Consider the following 25442-nt stretch of genomic DNA (forward strand, 5'->3'; position numbering starts at 1 on the left):
CAAATCACCTGATGTTAATTTCTTTAGTCCTGGAATTTCCTCACACCAATCCTTTCTTCACTGTTTTAGTTTTCTACATATTCATTTTGTGTGTGTATTTTCGACCCCCCCCCCCCCCCCCCAAAAGAAAAAGAAAAAAAAATCGCGTGTAATGTGCACGAGTTAAGAGTGAAAAGCGGAGCACAATGTTTTACCAGTAATCTCTAACTTGCGTATTACCCTATCTTCCATTTTTCAGCTCTCAGTTTTTCAAATCTTGCCCGGGACAGTCCCAAAAACAAATCAGTGTCTTCTCATACTATCCAATAGGTCTCCCTCAATCCGGGGTTCTGAGAGACTTTTTAACTCTACCCCTTTTTCTAAACCTCTCCAGTCCTTTTTTTTTCACCCCTCTTCCTTCCCCTTCAACCCTTCTACCAGGAGCCACCAGCTCAAAAGCTCACAAACGTGAAACATTTTTTGTACGAGAGTGTCGTCCTGCTGCTGCTGCTTGGCGACTAGATTCATATTTAATGTGAGCTTTCGATCAACATAATATATCTTGCTCAACTCAAAGTGCCTGAAAACCTACTAAAATATAGATATTCAGAGGCTACACAGAAATATCTGCAAAAACTTCTCATACTTACACGTTTGTCTCTGTTTTCCTTTACAGCAACTGCCTTTTTTGCCTTTTCTGCCTTTTTAATGCGGTCAGGATCAATTTTTGGAGCAATTCGCCTTCCGCTAGGTGAAGGCAGAGTGTTGGGCTTCTGACTGCTTACCCCAAGCTTTGTGCTTCCGACAGCTTTCTTGCCCTTGGCAGTCTTACCAACTACACCAACTGCTTCCTCTTCTCTCTCTTTTGCTTCAACTTTATCCAGCTAGAATAAAAATGAGTGGTATACTTAGTAAACAAGATCATCATCATAGTGAGACTCCAAATGCATCCTATATTCTTCTGAAACTGATAAAAATGACTTCCAGTTTAATCGTTAGCTACAGAATGAATTTATTGTGAACTGCTAACTACACCACCTTACTACATAAGCTGCTTGTCTCATTTTTCACTGAGAAATTTGTTTGTTTATAGCTATAAAAAATTATGGTCCACATAAAACTGAAAGAGTGAAGAAAACCCTAAAACTGGAATGTTTAAAGCACGAGTTGAAACATGCAGGCTCTGAATTACTAATTCTAACTACAACTACAAAACAGACTGACTAAACAATTCTGAGTATGAAACAATGCTCAAACTTTTAAGTACCTGGCTGCTAAGTAAATATTAAGTTAATCATGTATAACTTACTCATGTACAGAAAAAAATGCACAGAAACACAATTCTTCATGAACTCTTCAACAAATTTTAGAACTGAGCTGTAATAAAATATCGGTTCTGGCCTGTTCTTTGTTCGTGGCACCGTAGGGTATTTCACTTATAACTCCAATTTTAATAAGATATATTACACATTATATCAGAAGCAGGAATGAAAGTGGTATGCGAGTGTCTGAATTGTGTGTCTTCATTGTGTTTCTTCATTATGGTAAGTAGCAATCTGTCTTTTCCTACATTGTTGATATTCCTTTCGAGTATGCAGAATGAGGTACTTGACACAAATAATTTTTTAGAAAGTAATTTTACTTGTGTAGATTTCAGAAACCAGGTCTCTCTCACTTTTTAAGGTACCCAATAACAATTTGTCAATTTAATATTTTAATTTAACCCTTTCAGAAAAAATTTTTCTGTAGGAAGGAAAGTTTTTCTTAACATTGTAATGCTCTTAGGTGATTTTAAAAAATGATTTTAGGTTTAAGATTCATACAAAAATATGTACCAACTTTCAAAACAACTGTCAACTTGGCTACATTTCGTGGACTAAAATAAGTACTTACAAAATAGTCTCCATTGTAATAAATAGCAAAATGATCTTTCAATATTCCCATGGAAAAAAAAAGGGGGGGGTCACAATATTCAATTATACAGTGTGGAATATAGTGAACCAGCCACATCCGTGTATTCTGGCTGTCACGAGCTGCTGCACATTGCTACAGTGACTTGCTCATACTTTCTAAGTGATACTCAACAGTTGGCAGCACTTTCACATGATGCAAAGGTTGAACATCTCCTAATGTTTACCTCAGGTTTGCACCGCAAAAAAATACTGCTGTTGCAGGTACGACGCAGTAGAATTTAATGTGCACAGTTGTAGCCAGAGGGTCTCAAAGGGTTAAGAACAGGTGAAGCTAGGAGCCACACAAACTTAACCATTGTGATAACTTTAGTTAATTTTTATTCCAGGGTACAAGAGTTCCATGTTTTATGCACAAATTTTTCTCTCAGAAGCACCAGAGGTATCTGCACCGATTGCTACATGGGACTGTCACCTATCAGCTTCATCAAAACAACTTTAGTGCATATTTCTTCGAAAGACACCAACAGTAGATTATATTACATAATCTTCATAGGACATGGCAACCATAAATTTATTAAAAGGTGATACTTCTTCAATTCTGCTATTTAATGTAGTCCTTTTTACTGGCTGACCTGAACAGTTCAAGTAAGGAAAGATGCTCTGCCAGAAGACTACTGTTGATATTAATCAATGTGATATTTCATCTTCTAGAATAGAGAAGTAGGGAAAATTAAAAGGAGCCAAGTCATTTTCTGATATCAGTTTTACCTCCTCCGAGAGAACATCCAGGTCCTCCCTCCACAGGTCAGACGGTGACTTGCCCTGAAGAATTTTGTATTCTTGAAGCTTTTCATCGCGCTTTGCCAACAGTTCATCCTTTCTCTCCTTAGTAAGAGTCCACAACGTCATCCCTAAGAGATAGTCATACAGCTTATCCACATCCTCTGTCACCTCCTCCTGAGAATCATCTGCATTGTTTGCCTCCTCCTGCAACAGTACATAAGATTTCTGCTAGAGAACACGTAACTAAACATTTCAATGTGATTAAGTGGCTACAGCAATCTAACAAGGTTAGACAAGTCCAGAAATGCAAACCATAAAATTTTTAATTGTCTCATTGCAAAAAACCTACATCACCAGAACTAACACATGGCACAAAATCCATGTTAAATGTAATAATAATAATAATAATAATAATAATAATAATAATTCCAATCACGTATGAGGCACAGGAAAATGACCGCTGAGATGCCTCTGTTCTTGGTGTAATTAGTCCAATCTTATCTTCATGGTCATGCAGGAGTGAAGAATACAATTGATCGCCATTTTTTGAAACTTTAAGTAGGATTTTGCAGGGTAATTGGCAATTATTTTTAAGTCTGCCAATCTAGATTTATCAAAATTTCCCTAACATCCCCTTGTTAGTCAAATTTGGTACCACTCTTACAATCTCCTCTGTATACATTCAGTACTGACCCCCCACCACACACAATCTTCCATAAGATTCTAGGATGGTATGCACAAGCATTCATTTAGTAGACTGACTTCAGTTTCCCAGTATCCTGCCAGTGACACAAAGGTGGTCATTTGCCTTACCTACACAACTGAACCTATGTGATCACACATTTTAAACAGAAAGACTAAATATGGTGCACCTATTTACTTGTAAAGATAAAGCCCATTTTCTGATGCTGACACCATGAACGAATAATACAAATATTAAATTTATACGCGAAGTTCCACACACAGGTAGCAAATGTGCAACATACAAAACTTTTATTACAGAATACATCAGACCTCACAAAGCAACTACAGTTTGAACCACAGACAGTGTAATATTTCAGTTTAGCACACTTTTCTGATACAGGTAGGAAACTAAGCTACCTGGTGGTGCACTCATAAACTGATAGTGTCTACTGTTAAATATTAATTCCATTCTATTTGGATTTATAAATCTATCATCCCCTTCATGAGAATGCCACAGTGAATTCAATTTGTACGGCAGAAATTTCCAAACACATCACATAAAATGCCTATTATATTATTTAGCTTCAAATGCATATATGCTAGTCTCCGTGCATTATTGTGATGGAAATAGTAATAACTTGTACTATTAGAAGTGAAATTTCAGTCCATAGCCAATAGTAAGACAGATCGTTTATTGGTACTAGACAAAATTTTTATAAAAACACCCTCTTCATATGCAGTGACTTCAATATAGTCTTTTGCAAACCCCATAAAATAAGAACAGAATTATTAAATCTCTTAGTTTCTTATAACTTAAAAATCACAATACATTCCCAACACAAGAAACTTGCTCAATAAAATGCACAATAGACCTAATAATAATTAACTACAATTAACAACATTACAAAGCAGAAATAATAAAAACTGGACTTGGCGACCACTATGGACAAATCGTAAGTTTCAATATTAAGTTTGGTAAGGCCAACAAACTGGAAAGTACATATGAGACCAGAGCTTACAATGATCAGAATATTGCAATATTTATGTATCATTTAAAGAAAGAATCATGGGAGCAAATTTATAGAGCTGGAAATATATCTGACAAATTTAATATCTTTATCGGCACAAATATTTTGGATGTAGGATTTCCACTTTAAATTAGGAAGTCAAAACTAACTCACACAAACGAATGGATCATTACAGGTATCAGAAAACCATGTGCAGAAGAACCATTCCTCTACCAAGTTACGAAAACCTGTGACATCAGAATTTGATAGGTATTTTAAAAACTATAAAATAATTCTGAGGGAAGTAATAAGTGCCACAATGGAAAATGACATACATAAGAAATTCACCCAATAAAATGAAATTGGTTTTGAGTATTGTAAAGAAACAGGATGTAACGAAACAAAAACTAATAATACACAGTTGAATGAAAATTAACACACTATTTGCAAACCAAGAAAGGTAGGAAATACATGTAACAGTTATTTTGTTAATGAACATTTCTCAGGAATAGGTAACATACCAGACTTTGGTGTAAAAAATGTGTAGACTTATTTTCTGAACCACTGACATATCTTGTAAACATGTCCCCCTCAACTGGCAGCTTTCCAACATGTTCACAAATAGCTAGGCTAAACCACTACACAAAATGGAAGCCAAAAGAGGTGTCAAACTATAAACCAGTTTCCCTACTGTGTTTTCTAAAATTCTATGTTGTTGTTGTTGTCTTCAGTCCTGAGACTGGTTTGATGCAGCTCTCCATGCTACTCTATCCTGTGCAAGCTGCTTCATCTCCCAGTACTTACAGCAACCTACATCCTTATAAATCTGCTTAGTGTATTCATCTCTTGGTCTCCCTCTATGATTTTTACCCTCCACGCTGCCCTCCAATGCTAAATTTATGATCCTTGATGCCTCAGAACATGTCCTACCAACCGGTCCCTCCTTCTTGTCAAGTTGAGCCACAAACTCCTCTTCTCCCCAATTCTATTCAATACCTCCTCATTAGTTATGTGATCTACCCATCTACCCTTCAGCATTCTTCTGTAGCACCACATTTCGAAAGATTCTATTCTCTTCTTGTCTAAACTAACTATCGTCCATGTTCCACTTCCATACACGGCTACACTCCATACAAATACCGTCAGAAACGACTTCCTGACAGCTAAATCTATACTCTATTTTAACAAATTTCTCTTCTTCAGAAACGCTTTCCTTGTCATTGCCAGTCTACATTTTATATCCTCTCTACTTCGACCATCATCAGTTATTTTGCTCCCCAAATAGCAAACCTCCTTTACTACTTTAAGTGTCATTTCCTAATCTAATTCCCTCAGCATCACCCGACTTAATTCGACTACATTCCATTATCCTCGTTTTGCTTTTGTTGATGTTCATCTTATATCCTCCTTTCAAGACACTGTCCATTCCGTTCAACAGCTCTTCCAAGTCCTTTGCTGTCTCTGACAGAATTACAATGTCATCGGCGAACATCAACGTTTTTATTTCTTCTCCGTGGACTTTAATAGCTACTCCGAACTTTTCTTTTGTTTCCTTTACTGCTTGCTCAATATACAGATTGAATAACATCGGGGAAAGGCTACAACCCTGTCTCACTCCCTTCCCAACCACTGCTTCCCTTTCATGCCTCTTGGATCTTATAACTGCCATCTGGTTTCTGTACAAATTGTAAATAGCCTTTCGCTCCCTGTATTTTACCCCTGCCACCTTCAGGATTTGAAAGAGAGTATTCTAATCAACAGTGGCAAAAACTTTCTCTAAGTCTACAAATGCTAGAAATGTAGGTTTGCCTTTCCTTAATCTATTTTCTAAGATAAGTCTTAGAGTCAGTATTGCGTCACGTGTTCCAACATTTCTGTTGAATCCAAACTGATCTTCCCCGAAGTCGGTTTCTACCAGTTTTTCCAGTCGTCTGTAAAGAATTCGCGTTAGCATTTTGCAGCTGCGACTTATTAAACTGATAGTTCGGTAATTTTCACATCTGTCAACACCTGCTTTCTTTGGGATTGGAATATTTATATTCTTCTTGAAGTCTGAGGGTCTTTCGCCTGTCTCATATATCTTGCTCACCAGATGGTAGAGTTTTGTCAGGACTGGCTCTCCCAAGGCCGTCAGTAGTTCTAATGGAATGTTGTCTACTCCCGGGGTCTTGTTTCGACTCAGGTCTTTCAGTGCTCTGCCAAACTCTTCACGCAGTATCGTATCTCCCATTTCATCTTCATCTACATCCTCTTACATTTCCATAATATTGTCCTGAAGTACATTGCCCTTGTATAGACCCTCTATATACTCCTTCCACCTTTCTGCTTTCCCTTCTTTGCTTAGATCTGGGTTTCCATCTGAGCTCTTGATATTCATACAAGTGGTTCTCTTTTCTCCAAAGGTCTCTCTAATTTTCCTGTAGGCGGTATCTATCTTACCCCTAGTGAGATAAGCCTCTACATCCTTACATTTGTCCTCTAGCCATCCCTGCTTAGCCATTTTGCACTTCCTGTCGATCTCATTTTTGAGACGTTTGTATTCCTTTTTGCCTGCTTCATTTACTGCATTTTTATATTTTCTCCTTTCATCCATTAAATTCAATATTTCTTCTGTTACCCAAGGCTTTCTACTAGCTCTCGTCTTTTTACCTACTCGATCCTCTGCTGCCTTCACTATTTCATCCCTCAGAGCTACTCATCCTTCTTCTACTGTATTTCTTTCCCCCATTCCTGTCAATTGTTCGCTTATGCTCTCCCTGAAACTCTGTACAACCTCTGGTTCTTTCAGTTTATCCAGGTCCCATTTCCTTAAATTCCCACCTTTTTGCAGTTTCTTCAGTTTTAATCTACAGTTCATAACCAATAGATTGTGGTCGGAGTCCACATCTGCCCCTGGAAATGCCTTACAATTTAAAACCTGGTTCCTAAATCTCTGCCTTACCATTATATAATCTATCTGATACCTTCTAGTATCTCCAGGGTTCTTCCATGTATACAACCTTCTTTCATGATTCTTGAACCAAGTGTTAGCTACGATTAAGTTATGCTCTGTGCAAAACTCTACCAGACGGCTTCCTCTTTGATTTCTGTCCCCCAATCCATATTCACCCACTATGTTTCTTTCTCTCCCTTTTCCTACTCTCGAATTCCAGTCACCCATGACTTAAATTTTCGTCTCCCTTCACTACCTGAATAATTTCTTTTATCTCATCATACATTTCGTCAATTTCTTCATCATCTGCAGAGTTAGTTGGCATATAAACTTGTACTACTGTAGTAGGTGTGGGCTTCATGTCTTATCTTGGCCACAACAATGCGTTCACTATGCTGTTGGTAGTAGCTTACCCGCACTCCTATTTTTTATTCATTATTAAACCTACTCCTGCATTACCCCTATTTGATTTTGTATTTATAACCCTGTAATCACCTGACCGGAAGTCTTGTTCCTCCTGCCACCAAACTTCACTAATTCCCACTATATCTAACTTCAACCTATCCATTTCCCTTTTTAAATTTTCTAACCTACCTGCCCAATTAAGGGATCTGACATTCCACACTCCGATCCGTAGAACGGCAGTTTTCTTTCTCCTGATAACGATGTCCTGTTGAGTAGTCCCCACCCGGAGATCCGAATGGGGGACTATTTTACCTCCGGAATATTTTACCCAAGAGGACGCCATCATTATTTAACCATACAGTAAAGCTGCATGCCCTCAGGAAAAATTACGGCTGTAGTTTCCCCTTGCTTTCAGCCGTTCGCAGTACCAGCACAGCAAGGCCGTTTTGGTTAGTGTTGCAAGGCCAGATCAGTCAATCATCCAGACTGTTGCCCCTGCAACTACTGAAAAGGCTGCTGCCCCTCTTCAGGAACCGCACGTTTGTCTGGTCTCTCAACAGATATCCCTCTGTTGTGGTTGCACGTACGCTACGGCCATCTGTATCGCTGAGGCACGCAAGCCTCCCCACCAACGGCAAGATCCGTGGTTCATGGGGGTAGGAAAAATAATTCTATAGAAACTCTTATAAAAGACTGTCAAATTTCATAAATAAATATAATGTGTTAACAGCATCTCAACATGGTTTTAGGAGGAATCACTACTGAAACAGAAATGTTTTCTTTTCTGTATGAAACTCTACAGGTCCTAGATAGGCAGGAACATACCTCAAACCTATTCCTGGACTTGTCAGAAGTGTGATACCATTGATCATGATGAATTAGTAGGAAAGATTCAGAACTGGGATATTAGGGGAGCAGCCCATAACTGCATTCAATCATACCGCCATGAAAACAGATCAGAGATAAAATGAAGTAAACGGGACAGTCAAAACTAATCAGTCAGATTTATTAGTGATCAAACGGAGTTCCCCAAGGTTCCATATTGGGTCGAATTCTCTTCTTACTATATGTAAATGACTTACATACTGTATAAACAGTAAGCTATATTAATTTGCAGATGACACCAGCATCTGATGTACAGGAAGTAGCAAAGAAAACTTTGAAAATGACATTAAGACCATTATAGAGAAGATAGTACAGTACGTTGATGCAAACAGTGACTAAATCTGGAAAAACTGTTGCAATGGATATTTTCCCCACTAAGAATAGGACACCAGCACATCCACCTGTAGAAATAAGGGGACAAACAATTGAAAAACAGTGAGTACAAAATTTATCAGTATATGGATTCAACAAAACATGGAATGAGATACACATGTGGACTATGTGAACAAAAAACTGAGCAAAACATGTATTGTAATGAGAGTATTAAGAAACTACACGTCACATGATAATCTCAGGATCATATAATTTGCCTGTGTTCATTCAGTATTTAAATATGGTGTAGTGTTTTGGGGAAATTGTGGAACTCATCAGAAATCATTTAGAGTACAGAAATAGATTAGAATAATTGAAGGGTTAGATCAAAGATCAACATGGAAGCCACTATTTAGAAAAAATGAAATAATACCGCTACCATGTATATACACTTGAAAATGCAATTATTATAAAAGAAAAACTAAACAGCAGAAGTCCGAGCATCACCCATAATGAATCTGTACATAGCTACCACACAAGACAGATGAATGATGCACATGTACATCAGACAAACAGTGATATTACAGAAAGACATGCTCCACCCTGGCATCAAATTGTACAATGCACTACTCAAATCCACAAAAACAATGGAATTAAACAAGCTCAAATCAACTGAAGGATTACTTGGGCAAACACAGCTTCTATATAGTAAAGGAATAAATAGAAAAACAAAACTGCCTCACTGATTAAAACTTTTATAAAATGTGTAGAGTAAGAAAATATTGTATTATTTTATCTTTTGTTAAAATTCTGCCTTGGGGGAATATATTTTAATAAATGAATGGTCCAAAATCTTTTGTACAATGTACAATCCTAGATTCACAGGACCGATAAATAAAGTGTATACAAATGAAATGCTCACCAACGATATGGCAACCACAAGTCATTATAAGGAAGTTAAGACTTATCCCCTCTCATGTTCACCCAATATGATCTTTTTATCACAGGCAGAATATTGCACTCCCGTAACACACATGCTTATGAGTAAGGCACTTCTCTAAGAAATATTAACCAAACTTTCATGGGAGAGTTACATTTCAAGCTAGTGGTCTATAACTGCTCAAAATCTTTACACAGACTTGTCTCCAGACCTTTTTTTAATTTGAAGATCTCTGTTACACTGGCGTGTCTTCATGCAGCGTGTCAATTTTTCTGTTTTGTAACAAAGTCCCTATTGCTGAAAAAACCACACCTATGGCCAAACATTTCTAGATGAGTGCAGATCAAAAACAAATTCCTATTTTACAAATACTAAAATGTTGAAACAGAACTGTTTCTATTAATATAGATGCACACACATACAAAATACTGTCTGATAATGTCAATGAAATGTTCTAAAATATGGGTCAGTTTACATGGAGAGAAGAACTAAAAATTTACAGTACAGCAACATATTTACATCTCACTCCTACTATTTTAAATTTTAGTACTGACAGAGACTGCAAACTTTGTGCCTGATAGAGGGTTCATGAAACCATTTAAGACTATTTCTCGACTATTCAACACCTTGGTCTTTCTGTACACACTCCAATTTACTTTGTTACGATAGTCATTCTAGCTATTTAGTTAGGAGTCAATAAAATATTTTCTTATTCAGAGGAGAAAGTTGGTGACTGAAATTTTGTGAAAGATCTAGCCACAGTGAAAAATATCTTAGTTATTACAACTGCCATTCCAACTCTCGCGCCAATGTACGTAACATCCACTCCTCTATTTTGTGGTAACATGGAAAAGGTGCTCTTCTTTGAACTTTTTCGATGTTGCCCTTCAACCCCATAGCACACAGCAATACTCCAGCAGAAGACTAACAATCACAGTGAGTAAAGTCTCTCTAGTAGACCTATTTCATCTTTTAAGTTATATGCCAAGACAACAGTCTCTTGGATCATCTTCACCACAGCATTTTGTATGTGATGGCTCCCATGTAAGTTGTTTCAAACTGTAATCCCCAGACAATTAACTGAATCTACAACCTTTAAACATGCACGATTTACTGCGTAACCAAAAATTTTTTTTATTAATTTTGGTATTCACATAGAGGACCTCACTTTTTACTGTTCAAACTCAAGGGTGATTATTACCACCATGCAAATTTCGTGTCTAAATCATTTTGTAATTCTTGTCGACTGACTTTGCTAGGTGGTAAATGACAATCCTCCACAAACAATGTAAGAGCACTGTTGACTAAAGCCTGAGCATTTCATACCACAACTTATGCTCAGATTGCTGTTCTTAATGCATACAAACGATGTGTAAGAGGACCCATAACACCTCCCTGTGGAACACCAAATATCACTTTATTTCACCCCACGACTTCCCATCAATGACTACAAACTGACCTGGCTGAAAGGAAATCACAAATTTTATCACTCAGCCAAGACAATACACACAGGCACAGTTTGTTGCAAGGAACTTTGTCAAAAACCTTTCGTGAATCTAGAAATATGGAAACTCCTCAATTACACATTATTTCTGGTGTACAAAGAGCAGTCATTTTTCTGAATCCATGCTGGCTGTGTGTCAACAAAATATCATATTTGAGGTATTTAAATACATTAGAATACAGCATTTTTCCAAAGTATTACAGCAAGTCAGAGCAGTGGTAGGGGCCTGTAATTCAGAAGGTTGGATTTTATTTCCATTCTTGTATATTTGTGTGACGCGTGTAACATCCCACTCTTTAGGTGTGCTGCTTCTGCCAAGCAAGTAGTTGCACGCGACTGCCAAAAATTGATTCATTAGCATACTCTGAAAGCAACTTAACTTGGATACAACCTAGACCAGATGACTTTTCTTTGAGTGACAACTAGGTTTGTTACACCAAGAGTATCTACTTTTTAAGTTTCTCATGTTGGCAACTGTTCTCAGTTTGAATTCTGGAACATTTATTTCATCTTCCTTGGTGAAGGAATTTCAAAAAACTGTGCATAGTAACTCCGCTTTAGTGCTACTCTTGTCAGTTACGTTACTACTGATATCATAAAGTGAAGGTATTTATTGTGCCCTACTGCTGTTATACTTAATATATGTCCATAATCACTCTGAGTTTTCTGCCAGATTTTGAGACACTTACTTTGTGGAAACTATTAAATTATTAAAAGCATCTTGTATTGCAGTTCATATTATTTCAATTTCCGTGAAACATCGCCAGTCTTTGACCTTTTATGCTCTTAAATCTGGAATGCTTTTTTCCCCATTATTTCTGCAACATTGTCTGACCTGTTGTGTGTTCCATGGCAGTATCTGTTGTGTTCCATCTCTCATTAATTTACTTGGAATTCTTGCTAAGAGGTCATAGTTATCGCAACAATTTACACTTCGTATGGGCCCCTGAATGAACTGCTCAAAATAATTATCAGAGGATTCTGTGCAGGCGAGTCCAATACAAGGATGTTATCGTCATGCAACCATTCTGCTACAGGCAGTGCATTATGAACAGATGATCGATCATTTTGAAAGGTGCAATTGCCATCCCCAAATTGCTCTTCAAAAGTGGGAAGCAAGAAGGTGTTAACATCAATGTAAGCCAGTGCTGTGGTAGTGCCACGCAAAACAAGGGGTGCAAGCCCCCTCCATGGAAAATACGACTACACCATAACACCACACAAATCAAATTTTATTATTGGCACTACACATGTTGGCAGCTGACGTTCACCGGGAGTTCGCCATTCCCACACCTTGCCATTGGATCGCCACATTACGTACTGTGATTCATCACTCCACACAATGTTTATCCACTGTTCAAGCGTCCAATGTTTACACTTTTTACACCAAGTGAGGCATCATTTGGCATTTACCGGTATGATTTGTGGCTTATGAGCAGCCACTTGACCACAAAATCCAAGTTTTCACATCTCCCACCTAACTGTCTTAGTACTTGCAGTGGCTACTAATGCAGTTTGGAATTCCTGTGTGATGGTCTGGATAGATATCTGCCTATTACACATTACGATCCTCCAACTGTCAGCGGTCTCCGTCCGTCAACAGACGAGGTCAGCCTGTACACTTTTGTGCTGAACATGTCCCTTCACATTTCCACTTCACTTTCACATCAGAAACAGTGGACCTCGGGATGTTTAGTTGTGTGGAAATCTCACGTACAGACGAATGACACGTGACACCCAATCACCTGACCACGTTCGAAGTCCGTGAGTTCCGTGGAGTGTCCCATTCTGCTCTCTCGTGATGTCTAATGACTACTGAGGTCACCGATATGGAGTACCTGGCAGTGGGTGGCAGCACAAAGCAAATAATATGAAAAACATTTTTTTTTTGGGGGGGGGGGGGTCTCTGGATATTGTTGATCACGTAGTGTAGGTTCAGTCGTGGATAAATCAAGTGGTAGACTTCGGTTTAGTGGTGTAATACAGTGCAGTCTACCAAGAAGATTGGTTAAAAATCACTCATACAATCGGTTCTGGAATATTGCTCGAGTGTGTGGGACCCATACCAGATAGGACTAACGGGGGAAATCTGAAAGCATACAGGGTAGGAGAGCACAAATGATCACAGGTTTGTTTAATCTGTACGAGATACTGAAGGAATTGAACTGAAGGCTCTGAGACAGACCTGAACTACCTGCAGAAAGTATTAAAAAAGTGCCAAGACCGGCTTTATATGATTACCCTAGAAATATACTACAATCCCCTACGCATCAGTCACATAGTGGTCGTGAGGATAAAATTAGAATAATTACTGCACGCAGAGAGGCATTCAAACAGTGATTACTCCCGCACTCCATATGCGAATGGCACAGGAAGAAACCCTAATAACTGGTACAATGGGACTTACCCTCCACCTTGCACCTCACGGTGGTTTTGCAGGATGTAGATGTAGATTGGCAGCACGCAAACATTAATATAATAAAATGGTACATTTATAAAATTTATGCATCCTTAAAACCAGATCATCCACTTTATTGGCCCAAAAGACACGATGATTGTCGGGTAGCAGAACTATGCTGTACTTCCACACTGTTTGTTCAACTGGCCAAAATATTAATTTCCAGAAAATGAAATGCAGAAAGTGGATCAAAAATTTTGTAAAATGTGAACTACAATATTGAGAATCATAGACAAGGTACTTAGCAAATGGCTCTGTGCACAGACAGGCACCGCCGCAAGGCTCTGGAACCTAAATTAAGAAACCAAATGTCACCATAGATCAATGCAATATAGTGATACATTATTCATCAGTTTAAAAATAAAGACCACGCAACAAAAAAAACAGGCGACAGGTTGCTGCAATGAGCCTGTGGCTGTAGTACATTCCCTCAAATTTGAATGTCATTTTCAGGTGTTAGTGCACACTGGAAAATCAATTTAATTTTCTGACTGCTCTTTCCAACTGATAAGTTTGAAATCAATTACAGTAAAAAGGTTTTCTAAAAGCAAATTTAATGCAATCTACTTTTGTCAGTTTTTACACAAATAATAAGGGTTTGACTGATTTTGTAGAAATTAAATTTGACGATTTATTGAAGAGAAAGAGCTTCACAAATTTAGTAAGTCTTAACACAATGGTCGACCTTCGGTCCTTACGCAAGATGTTATTCAAGTTTCCAATAACCGAATAGTCTGATGTCGCAGTGAGGGGATTTTATGCCAAATTCTTTCCAACTGGTGCGTTAGATTGTCAGAATCCTGAGCTGGTCAGAGGGCCATACCCATAAGGCTCCAAACATTCTCAACTGGGGACAGATCCAGCAAACTTTATCGCCAAGGCAGGGTTTAGCAAAGCACCGAGACTAGTAATAGAAACTCTCCCTGGGTACACGCGGGCATTATCTTGCTGAAATTTAAGCCTAGGACAGCATGCCACGAAGAACAAAAAAATAAGGCACAGAATATTGCCAGCGTACCGCTGTGCTATACACAGTGCCGCAGATGTCAACCGAGGCAGTCCTGCTATGAAATGAAATGGTGCTCATAACCACCACGCCAGGCCTTATGGCAGGAGACAGCCACGTTGGTGCGCCACTACTGTCTGGAGTGTCTCCGGGCACGTCTTTCGGAGAAGGGAGTGGGCTTGAAACACACTCTGAATGAGACTGGTTTTGAAGCTTTAATAGTAAATTGTACTTGTAAAGGATGTGTCACATATACCCTATTTTCACCCTTTTACATAAAATTGTTACTTTTATGATGAATTTGTAGATTATTGGAAAATAGTAGGTGAGAGAAATTCTGTAGTCCACATCCCTGTGCTACCAACCGATTGCATATTAATTTTCACGTTCAGCATGCATTTACTCTAAGGGATATCATGCATTTACTTTAAGGGATATCAGAATCTGAAGCTCTCATTTTTTGTGCCGCGATTTTTGCACCTAACGACTATTCACATCACCTAGCATTGTTAGCGAGTATTGGATAATCGAATACATCTTTTTTAGTATCTAAACCGTAACTTTTGCAATATTCCCAGTTTGGAAAGTCTTACACAACAGTTATTTGCAAACTCAGGTCAAAAATAGCACATTCATATGTTTTTTTTTTTTTTTTTACAAAATATTCAACTTTGCACTTTGTTTAATCAGTATTGAGAAGTCATACATAAATGAAACTTTCTATTTTGAGAACCTTGTGTTAGGTCACTACACACCAAGTTTCAAATTCGTCATACTGACTTCGAAATTTTTTCAGGCAATTTTGTCTAAAATATTCTGGGTGAATATGGTGCATAAAATTCTTTTCATTACTATTCTTAAGACAATGCATAGAGTTTAACAAGATGGCCACATACCATTTCCTTCAACAAATTATTGCCCGAGGTAACAGCTCCAAATCATCAAAGTTATACCTGGAGCAAACACGTGTAACTTTGACAAACGTTGAACTTCACCCTTGTTCATTGGTGTCACGTGCAAATGTTCATACACAATTTCATCGAAATTCGTTACAATCAAGCAGGAAGGTGAAGGCGAGTTGATAGGGAATAACTTGTCATTTAGTAGGCTTGACATTAGAGTCACTTGGGCCTACATAATAAGCCACACACTGACCAATACTGAGATTTGACCGTACGCGCATCTGCTCTTAATGCCATGAGGCCAAATTTTTAATTATTTACCACAAAAAAATTATCTACAACAATACCGCGTATGTAACAGCAAATAGATGTCAATACCACGGAACTGAGAGAATTAAATATCGCGTATCTACCATCTATGGATACTGTGAACAATACCGCGTAAATACAAAAGCACACGCAGCCACAGCACATTGTTACTGCCTTATTAAATATTTAACAGTGCTCGAAAGTGGTTCCATGCTTGTAGCTTCATTCGTGATAATGGACAACGATATAGATGATCTTTTTACTGAAGAAGAAATTGTTTCTCAGCTGAAATCAGCTTATGAAAGTGGAGAATTGTTCCTTAGAGGGACTGATAGCGGTAAGAAAATTGTTTTATTATTCACCTTTGAATGTTAGTAGCACCGCAAGTGTCTTATTGTGATATAAAACAGAACGCCCCCACTTCACTCATCGTGTGCTTTATTCATTTCTGCCACTTTCTTGTACGATCTCCCGTAAATGCAGAACAAACAACAGGCGAGAAAAGTTTTAACGCTGAACTTACGTTTACCGAAGAAAAATTAATTGTGTGTATAGGGTTCTTGGTTACTGTTCCTGCAACATCTAATGATGCAGGTAAATTTTCTTGGGATTATTGTTAATAGTATTACTGATGCCGCTGTTCTCATAAATACATGCATTTGAGCTTCATCTTTGTCTGCTTAAATTAATTTATAAATATTTTTCCACTTAGAAACTTAAGTGGCTGTACCCAACAATGCTCAAAATGAAACCACAGTCACAGTTTCCACTAGAGACGACAGTACTTCACACTCATTGCTATGCGATGGTGCTCACTGCCAAACACACTGGATAAATTATCGGGAAGATCACGGGAGCAACAATAGTGCTGACAGTGAAGGCCAAGAATTTTATGGTGACATAAGCAGTGACAGGAAAAGGAAATCTAAACGACATCCTGAAGATTGGAAGAAAAATGTCAATAAAATTCTGAGAATGCATGGACAGGTGTATATTAGGTACAAAAGAAGTTGAATTGGTAAAAAATCACTCTTGATACTCCAAGAGAGGCACGAAAATTAGGTCCAACTTGTGCTTCGAATATGTGCCAGAAATCCATTCAAAGGAAGTGTCATCAGTTTTCTGCTGTTGATAGGCAGACAGTATTTAACACATTATGGGAAACAATGTCATGGGGTCAGAGGAAGGTTTACGTTATCAACCTTGTGGACGTAATTCCAACCAAATGTCCAGGAAACAACACTGGCAAATCCAGGAGAAAAGGAACACTCATTTATCATTTCAAAAACGAGCTGGGGAAACAAAGTATGCAAAAACATGTTTCTCAATACTCTTGGGATTAAAGAATGGACTGTCCGATATTGGATGGGTAATTCCACTCATGGATTGAGTCCTGATACAGAATCGTCTCAAACAGACGAAGAAGAAAGATGAGAGTACCTTCATGAAAGAATTCCAGGACTTTCTTCCGAAACTTCCATCGCATTACTGCGGGAAATCCTCCTCAAAGTTGTACCTTGAGGCTATTCTACAATCCAAACAACAACTGTATGTACGCTATGTGGAAAAAATGTCACACGGAGAAGGTTTCACCATTAAGTCTGGCTACTTTTAACTTTATTTTAGAAGATGGTAATATTAGCTTATTTTCCCCCAAGAAATACCAGTGTGACTTGTGTTGTTGTTACAGGCTTGGTAAGTTGAGTGAAGACGTGTGGAAGCAACACACAGAACGGAAAAAAAAAAAAAAAAAATTGCCGACAGGAAAGAAGCCCAGCGGAAGCTCTGCTCAGTGTACACCATGGACTTACGGACCATGAAAGTAGCTCCATTTTAAGTGCAAGTGCAGTGTATTATAAAACAAAGTCAGCTGTTCATAACTTTACAATGTATAGTTTAGAAAGTCGTGATGCAGTACGTTACTGGTTCGATGAAACGCAAGGCGATTTGGTTGCATTGTTTTGCCCCATGCATAGTGGACAGCCTATCCTGAACTATTAAGGAAAATCTTGTTCAAGTCATTCTGTATTCTGACAACTGCACTTATCAGAACAGGAATGTGATATTATCAAATGCTCTTATAAGATTAGCAATTGATACTGGAGTACTGATTACACAAAAGTTTTTGGAAAAAGGCCATACTCAGATGGAATGTGACTCAGTTCATAGTTACAATGAGTGCAAGCTTTAAGGACGTAAAGTTACACTTCCTAGCCAACATGCTACAATATCTAAAGAAGCGAGAAAAAAGCCACAGCCATGTGAAGTCCATTATCTAGATTATTCCTTTTTCATCAACTACGCAGAGAAAAGTCGTGCTATTCATCTGCGTCCTCGGTGGCTTAGATGGATAGAGCGTCTGCCATGTAAGCAGGAGATGATCCCGGGTTCGAGTCCCTGTCGGGGCACACATTTTCAGCTGTCCCCATCAAGGTATGTCAACACCACCTGACGGCAGCTGAGGGTTTCAATTAATTATCATTCATTTGTTAAAGCTACCCCAGACAACCTAGCTTTATAACTGTAAACTATGCTGCTGCCTAATGCAAATACACACAAGAAATATATATTTACCAGCAATGCTTCCTTGTCTTGCTTGAGTTTCCACTGCCTTACTGGATCAGGATCATATCCTCTTGATTTTAGTTCATCAATAATCACTTTCTTCTTCTTGTTTTCAACAACCAGAACACCATCACATTTTTCCAAAATGAATCTCGCTTGGTTACTCAGCCTCAAAGATTCTGCTTGCAGCATTCCTTCTAAATAGCCCTTGCGTTTTTCATAGAAGGTCAGTCTCAAATTGAAAAATTCTTTCAGGATTTGAGTAACTGAGTCGAATCTTCTGAGGCACTGCATGTCGTCAAATGCACACTGAAATAGTAACAAAACATGTCAGTTTCAGAGGCTACAGTTTTAGCATTTCCTATTATTTGACACACTACAGCACTCACCATGGAGGTAGTCATCATTGTAGTTTCCAGTTTGAAAAATTTGTGCAGCCCTTCCTGTTCTGCTTTCCGCAATTTTTCAGGATCGATTTTGACGACAAATCGCACTGTTGTATCAGTATTATACTCCTGAAAATGCCTGAAATACAATAATGCAGACTGCAAATTATCCTCGCTGTTTATGACATTCAAGCGTACTCCGCCTTTAAGTCAGAAACAATCAAATGAAGAGAGAGAGAGAGAGAGAGAGAGAGAGAGAGAGAGAGAGAGAGAGAGAGAGAGAGAGAGAGAGCTGTTAGACTACACAAACATTGTTCACATCAAAACTCTCCCCCATTTCAGTAGCAGTGGAATAGTGGATGACAGCACTAATTATCCACATACAATACGTCTGTTCTAAATGCCAAGTCTGCCATTGCAACATGGCAGATATTTTGTTGCCAGCAAATACCATCCTAAGACACATTACAGTTTTAATACCAACAGTGGACATACTTAAGAGGAAGCCAGAAGAATCTGATGAAGTGGCATACATCTGAAAAGGTCATCATTGTGAGAGGGGTAATCATCAGGAGTCGAAGGAAAAACACACACACACACACACACACACACACACACACACACACACACACACACACTACAGATGAGCTTGGAGTCTTTAATAGAGTTTTTACACTTAGATTTAATATTTGGTCTGTAAAAAATTCTGGTGCTTCAGCAGGTCGAAGACAGGGTCTTCCAACACAGAGCACTTCAATGTGACCATTTCAGTTTTTTTAATGATTACCCACATGTTGTGTATGTGAGTGGTGTGGTGTGGTGCATTTTCACATAAATGAAAAGAAACTACCATTACTGGGCTGCTGAACTACCCCACACAGGTCATGAAATGCCTCTTCACTAACCTTGAGAGACTGTGTGGAGCACTATAGCTGCTGCCTGAAGTTTTTTTTATATTTATGTATTTATTCTTTTTCACTGAAGGAAGGTGGGGACTCTTAACATTACACACACATGCTAGACTCAATCTTTCTGCCAGAATTGTGAAGACAACAAGTACACATGAGGTGTGCTTATTTACAACAGGGTGGTTCAACATCAGCACACTGCAAATGCACCAATGGCAGTTGCAGGCAAGTTTTACATGGACACCCTATTTCTAGTTTTGGTGATTTACCATGGCCATCAAGATTATTAGAACATGCCTCACAACAACCCCCTAAATTTAATGGAATTGAAAGCTGTCATTAAAGAAGTAGGTTTTTCTAGTTTTGGTGATTTACCATGGCCACCAAGATTATTAGAACATGCCTCACAACAACCCCCTAAATTTAATGGAATTGAAAGCTGTCATTAAAGAAGTAGGTTTGTTTGACCAACACCTGTTGACCCAAGTTATGAGACACTTCTGGAAGAGTTTAAAATTGTATTTGAGAGAACAGCTGCCACACACATGACAATGTCACACGTGACTGTATACATCAAGTAGAAGATCTTAATCCTCGACTTAGTATAAATAAGATATTCTTCCAAAAATCAATAAACTGTTGTTCATTTGAAAACTGCCCTTTTCCTGTTGCCAAACTGCACTACATAAATTAGGTGAGGAAATATATAAAATATGGAGAAAAAGATGTACAGATTAAAGAAGACCACCAGCAAGAGAGAAATAGAAAGGCCCAAGTATGACTTAGGGTAGGGTGTAATGTGATCGAACTATTTGTGCTGGACTTCTGACACCTTAGCATCTAAATTAAGGTCAGCCTCTTTCTGCAACTTTTTATCTCTGTATATTTTTCTGTCATTTTACATGATCCTCTTTATCACAGAACATGATGTAGCCAAATATTAACCTCCAGAAACCAGCATCTTCATTAACTTTGTATTAAGTAGTTATTTTTAATCTTCTAAATGTTTGTAGGGTTGTAAATTGTTTCTATAATGAAAATGGTGTAAGCTGATCCTCCACAGGTGGGATCTGCGTTGTCAGCTTTCAACAGCTGAAGGCAAAAACAATAGCAGTCTCTAGAATCCAGTAACAATGTGGTGCTGCGACAGATACACCTGCAAAATCACACAATGTGACTGGTTGCAGTAGGCACACGAAGCTGCTGCATCCAGCCCACTGCAACTGTAAGGGATCATCTTACAGCGGCTCACCTATAGCAACAGCTTGGAGGAGGGCCCTTTATGAAGCCTCAATGAGGATTATGGGAATCTACTGTTGTACACACCATGCAGGTGTTAGCACCTTCTAGCTAATATTCTTCATTACGAGTTTGTGGGGAACAGACAGACAAGCAGACATTCAACCCGCATGATGTATTTAAGTCTGCAGTCATTTCTAATGGACGAGTCACACAAAGGCAGGTTGAGTGTTAAATGACATTACTGACAAGAGGTCTCCAGTGACAAACACCAAGAGAATTGCAGTGTTGATCCCGTACTCAGGTTTGCCAGCACTTAGACCTGGCCAGACTGTGGTGAGTGTAGTTTTAGTTATGTTTAGCACTGTTCGTGTGTGACACTGTACTACTGAGGTACAGCGTACAACGAATAATGCTGTCCATCCTATGACGACGTACACATTCCGGAGATGTCCATATTTCTATCATCCACATATAAGAATACTGGTTTAAATGGACAATGTGGACTAATACGCTTACTTACAGTAATCAAAAATCTATTCCTATATCTGGAGGGCTCAGAGTTGAAGTTAACAAAGTTCCTTTTTACTGTTTCTCAAGACAACCTATCATTTCCTTGGTGTAGTGCTGAAGTAAGTCCATAGCTAAATTTTCATTAGCCAGATAGCTCTTTCTCTCAAAAGTAGTCAATTGTTTCCAGAGCTGTAGTGGACCAAATCCACATTAGCCTTGTTTTTACGATACAAATTCACAATGCATCATGCGTTATTAGCAAGTATTTGAGAGAGAACTTGTGAAACAAATGTACTTCTGTTTACAGACTATTACACAGGAAAAAAATCAAATCATCAAAATGATCCTAACTGATTAAACTAGATCGAGCACCTGACCTTAAAAATAGAAACTATAGATTAGAAGTAATTCTCCATGCTTTTTTAGCAATTTGCGGACATTCTTTAGTTGTTAGCTGTACTGTCATATTGCCAATGTTACACGATATTTTCACAACTTGATCCCGTCCCCTTGGCGAGTGCTATCTTTGACCGATCGTCAGGTGGAGTGTCCATAATTTGAACACTTCTACCTTCCCAATCTATCTGCAGTCTGCTCCCGCAGTTGTCCACAGAGTCCGACAATCCGAACATTATCTGCAGCTGCAGGCTCCAAAAGGAAAACCGTATCCACCAGTACACCCGACAACTTGAGAATGCACAGATAAAAAGTTCAGTAGCATTTGACAATTCACTCTTTCCTAAAGATGTTGAAGCTAGTATGACAGAACAATACATTTACATCCCAGATGATTTGATTAAAATTGCAATATCAGCACAGAGGAATAAAATTAAATTCACATTAGTTTTAATGTTCAGAAATTGATTTCTAAGCACTATATCTTTGGAAAACTTCCCAATAAAGTTACCACACAAAGACAAACATAAGCTGGCTGAGATTTCAATCAACTCTGTACTTCCTTTTGAGGGATTAATCTAGAAAAGAAGGGCAACGGCAGCTTTCGCAAGATCTAGAAAACGTGCACTATATTTTCTTGGTCAGTCCAGAACATTAATGAGGGTGCAGAGTATAACCGCCATGGACAGGACTGACTTTTCATCAATTGTGACAATGGGTGAGCCATGAATGCAATTTTTTAATCTGGAAACAAAAAGCCTGTTCATTTAACCGAAACACACAATAGTTAGCACTGCCGAAAAAATTACTAGCAAGCACCAGTGGTGAAAAACTGACAAACTTTGTTGCTAAAGGCACTATGGTGACAGGTGCATCCTACCGAGACATTATGAAGAGCAACATATCTTAAGCATTGCAAGGAAAAGCTCTGTGTGTGTGTGTGTGTGTGTGTGTGTGTGTGTGTGTGTGTGTGTGCCCTTTCACCAACACCAGTACACAACACTGCTGTTTCTTCATTACAGTAACTGAAATCATTACCCGTGCTGCCTATTTACCTAACAGGACTCTTGGCGACTTTTGGATGTTTCCGATGACGAAAGAGACACTCTGGAGTTGCACATTCATTCACTAGCTGTGCTGCTAATGTTTCAGCAATTTTCCAGTGATTAAACGAGACTCCTGAAGATGCATTCACAGCGGCCACGGACTCATGGCATCGATATTGTGAAACATTTGTACATCTGCAGGGAGATTATGACGAGAAGTGACACTTGTTTCACAGTCTGTGTGTGATTAGTTTGTGAGGAAAAAATCTGAGGTGTTATAACTTACATGCACCTTATAAAGCCAATACTGACAGTAAGACCAATTTCAAATACTTTCCTGTAAGTTTCAGTGGGAATGTGAACATGACATAGCTACATTTTATCCTCCAAGCTACAACTAATGAGTTATGGTGAGGATGATTACGTCCCGTACTCCGTTCCAAACATCTAAAAACTGAAAATTATTTAAATTGTATTGTTAAGCCAGCCAACTACTTTACCTTTTCAGTCAATATGCTCCATGGCAATCAATGGTGTCCAGACACCATAACACTGACTGATGAAAAGGCAGGAGACAATGTTACAGAAGCTGATAAATGACAGCAGATACCAATTACAGATAATGAGATTTTCCAATATAACAGTATGATAAAACCTACAGAATAATCATTCTTTGTGATAGTAACAAAGACAGACAATAACCCTAATCAGTAAGTTATATTATGAGAAATTCTAATAATAGAGAGGCTTAACACAATAAAACAAGCAACAAATCAGGCATCTTAGACGAAGATTATATGAATGCAACCTGAAACAGCAATTACTAAGAGCAAAACTAATAAAAACAACACAAGATGTTGCAGATACGACGGGTAGTCAAAGCCTTAATTATTACCAGCTAGAAAAAAAGAATGAAGTTACATAATTAATTTTTTTGTACAAATAGTTATCAAGTGTAAGTTAGTGAACAATCATTTGGTCCATAGTGCTGCCTAGAGGTTACAAAAATACAATCAAAAGCCTAGGCAACTAATGTTTCATGCTGGCCAGTTAGCCATGGTCAAAACTCATCCTGGAGTTCAAAAATCAATAAAGAAACTAGAAATATATATTATCAGAACTCTAATAATAAGAGAAATACCACATCCAAAGGCCTAACATCAAAGAACCCTGTTATAGGAATCATTGAAGAATGTTAATAGTTATGCCTGTACACTTGTGGAAATTATTGTCTCAAGCACAGCCAAATTAACAAGAAAAATCTTTCAAAGGCAGAGATAAGACTGCAATATCAGAAACGCCTTTGCATTTAGCTTCTATGGTGAACAAGCCAACAAGAGCACCAAGTGTCACAAGTGAAGGTTGTAACATAACAGAGCAAGACTCCCACACTGTAGTATACAAAACACTCTCTTTAATAAAAATCCCAATACAATAACTTCGTTACGTACTTACACATTTAATCATTGTACATTAACATTATATATAATATATTTGATCTACAGGATGAAGTATTTTAATAAAATGGAATAAGATGATGAAACTATGTGATCAAGATACTAATAGTTTTCATATTACTGGTCTTTAGCAAGTATTTAAATACTTTTCTACAAGAAATTGATTAAGCTGTAGCATCACTATTACACGGAATTGAAATACTTATTTTTAGCAAAAACTTATATTTTTAAATATTAGTTGTTAAAGAGGTTTACTTTATAAAATTCAGCAAATGACTGCTTTGCAATCCACAAAGCAACTGATTGAAAATTTATTTTCTGTTATCTTTGTTGTCACATGTGAAATTATGTATGCAAAACTTTGACTGTAGATTACGCAAAATTGTAATAAAACTGAAAATACCAAAAATTGCCAACGAACTATTTAAGGGCTGATGCTAGGCCAAAGCAATTAGTAGTTGTGAGTTGTTTTCAGGCTGTTGTCAAGGTATAAGTGTTGATTTATAAAGTTGTAATGAAGATATCTACAGTGAAAAATTTCCAAGAAATGAAAAACAGCGTTAAATTTGGTTGTCAGAGGACTGTTTGTATAAAATTAAACTAGTGACCATATAAAAAACTCTAAAGAAAAGTAACCACACTGTTTCTGCAGTGAACAAAAATGATATGCTGATTTGACAAATAATTGTTATCTTCTGTCATTAAGGTAAATATTCTAATCCCAATAAATGATTTCATACTCCAAAAAATTTTATCATTTGCAACAATTTCTGTAAATTAATGGATAGATTGCAATTACTGACCTACAACTTTTAATCTGTTTATGTCTTAACTAGGAACTACGGTGTTTCGAGGTTCAAAGATCGACATAAAACAGCAGCAACAACAGTTGGCAAGAAGGGGGAAGCTTCCC

At 37.9% G+C, this 25442-nt stretch overlaps 1 protein-coding gene across 1 annotated transcript in view; it reads right to left on the minus strand.

Moving 5' to 3' along the window:
• Positions 1 to 25442, minus strand: part of LOC126425234 (DNA topoisomerase 2-like) — a 154221-nt gene that overhangs the window by 45466 nt on the left and 83313 nt on the right. The window contains exons 17-20 of the mRNA XM_050088193.1: positions 18974 to 19109; positions 18594 to 18893; positions 2661 to 2879; positions 630 to 863 (exon numbers count right to left, since the gene is read on the minus strand). Of these exons, the coding sequence (XP_049944150.1) occupies positions 630 to 863; positions 2661 to 2879; positions 18594 to 18893; positions 18974 to 19109 (889 nt within the window). The remainder of the gene's footprint in view (positions 1 to 629; positions 864 to 2660; positions 2880 to 18593; positions 18894 to 18973; positions 19110 to 25442) is intronic.

The sequence above is a fragment of the Schistocerca serialis genome, chromosome 10 (assembly GCF_023864345.2).
Source record: "Schistocerca serialis cubense isolate TAMUIC-IGC-003099 chromosome 10, iqSchSeri2.2, whole genome shotgun sequence".
NCBI lineage: Eukaryota > Metazoa > Arthropoda > Insecta > Orthoptera > Acrididae > Schistocerca > Schistocerca serialis.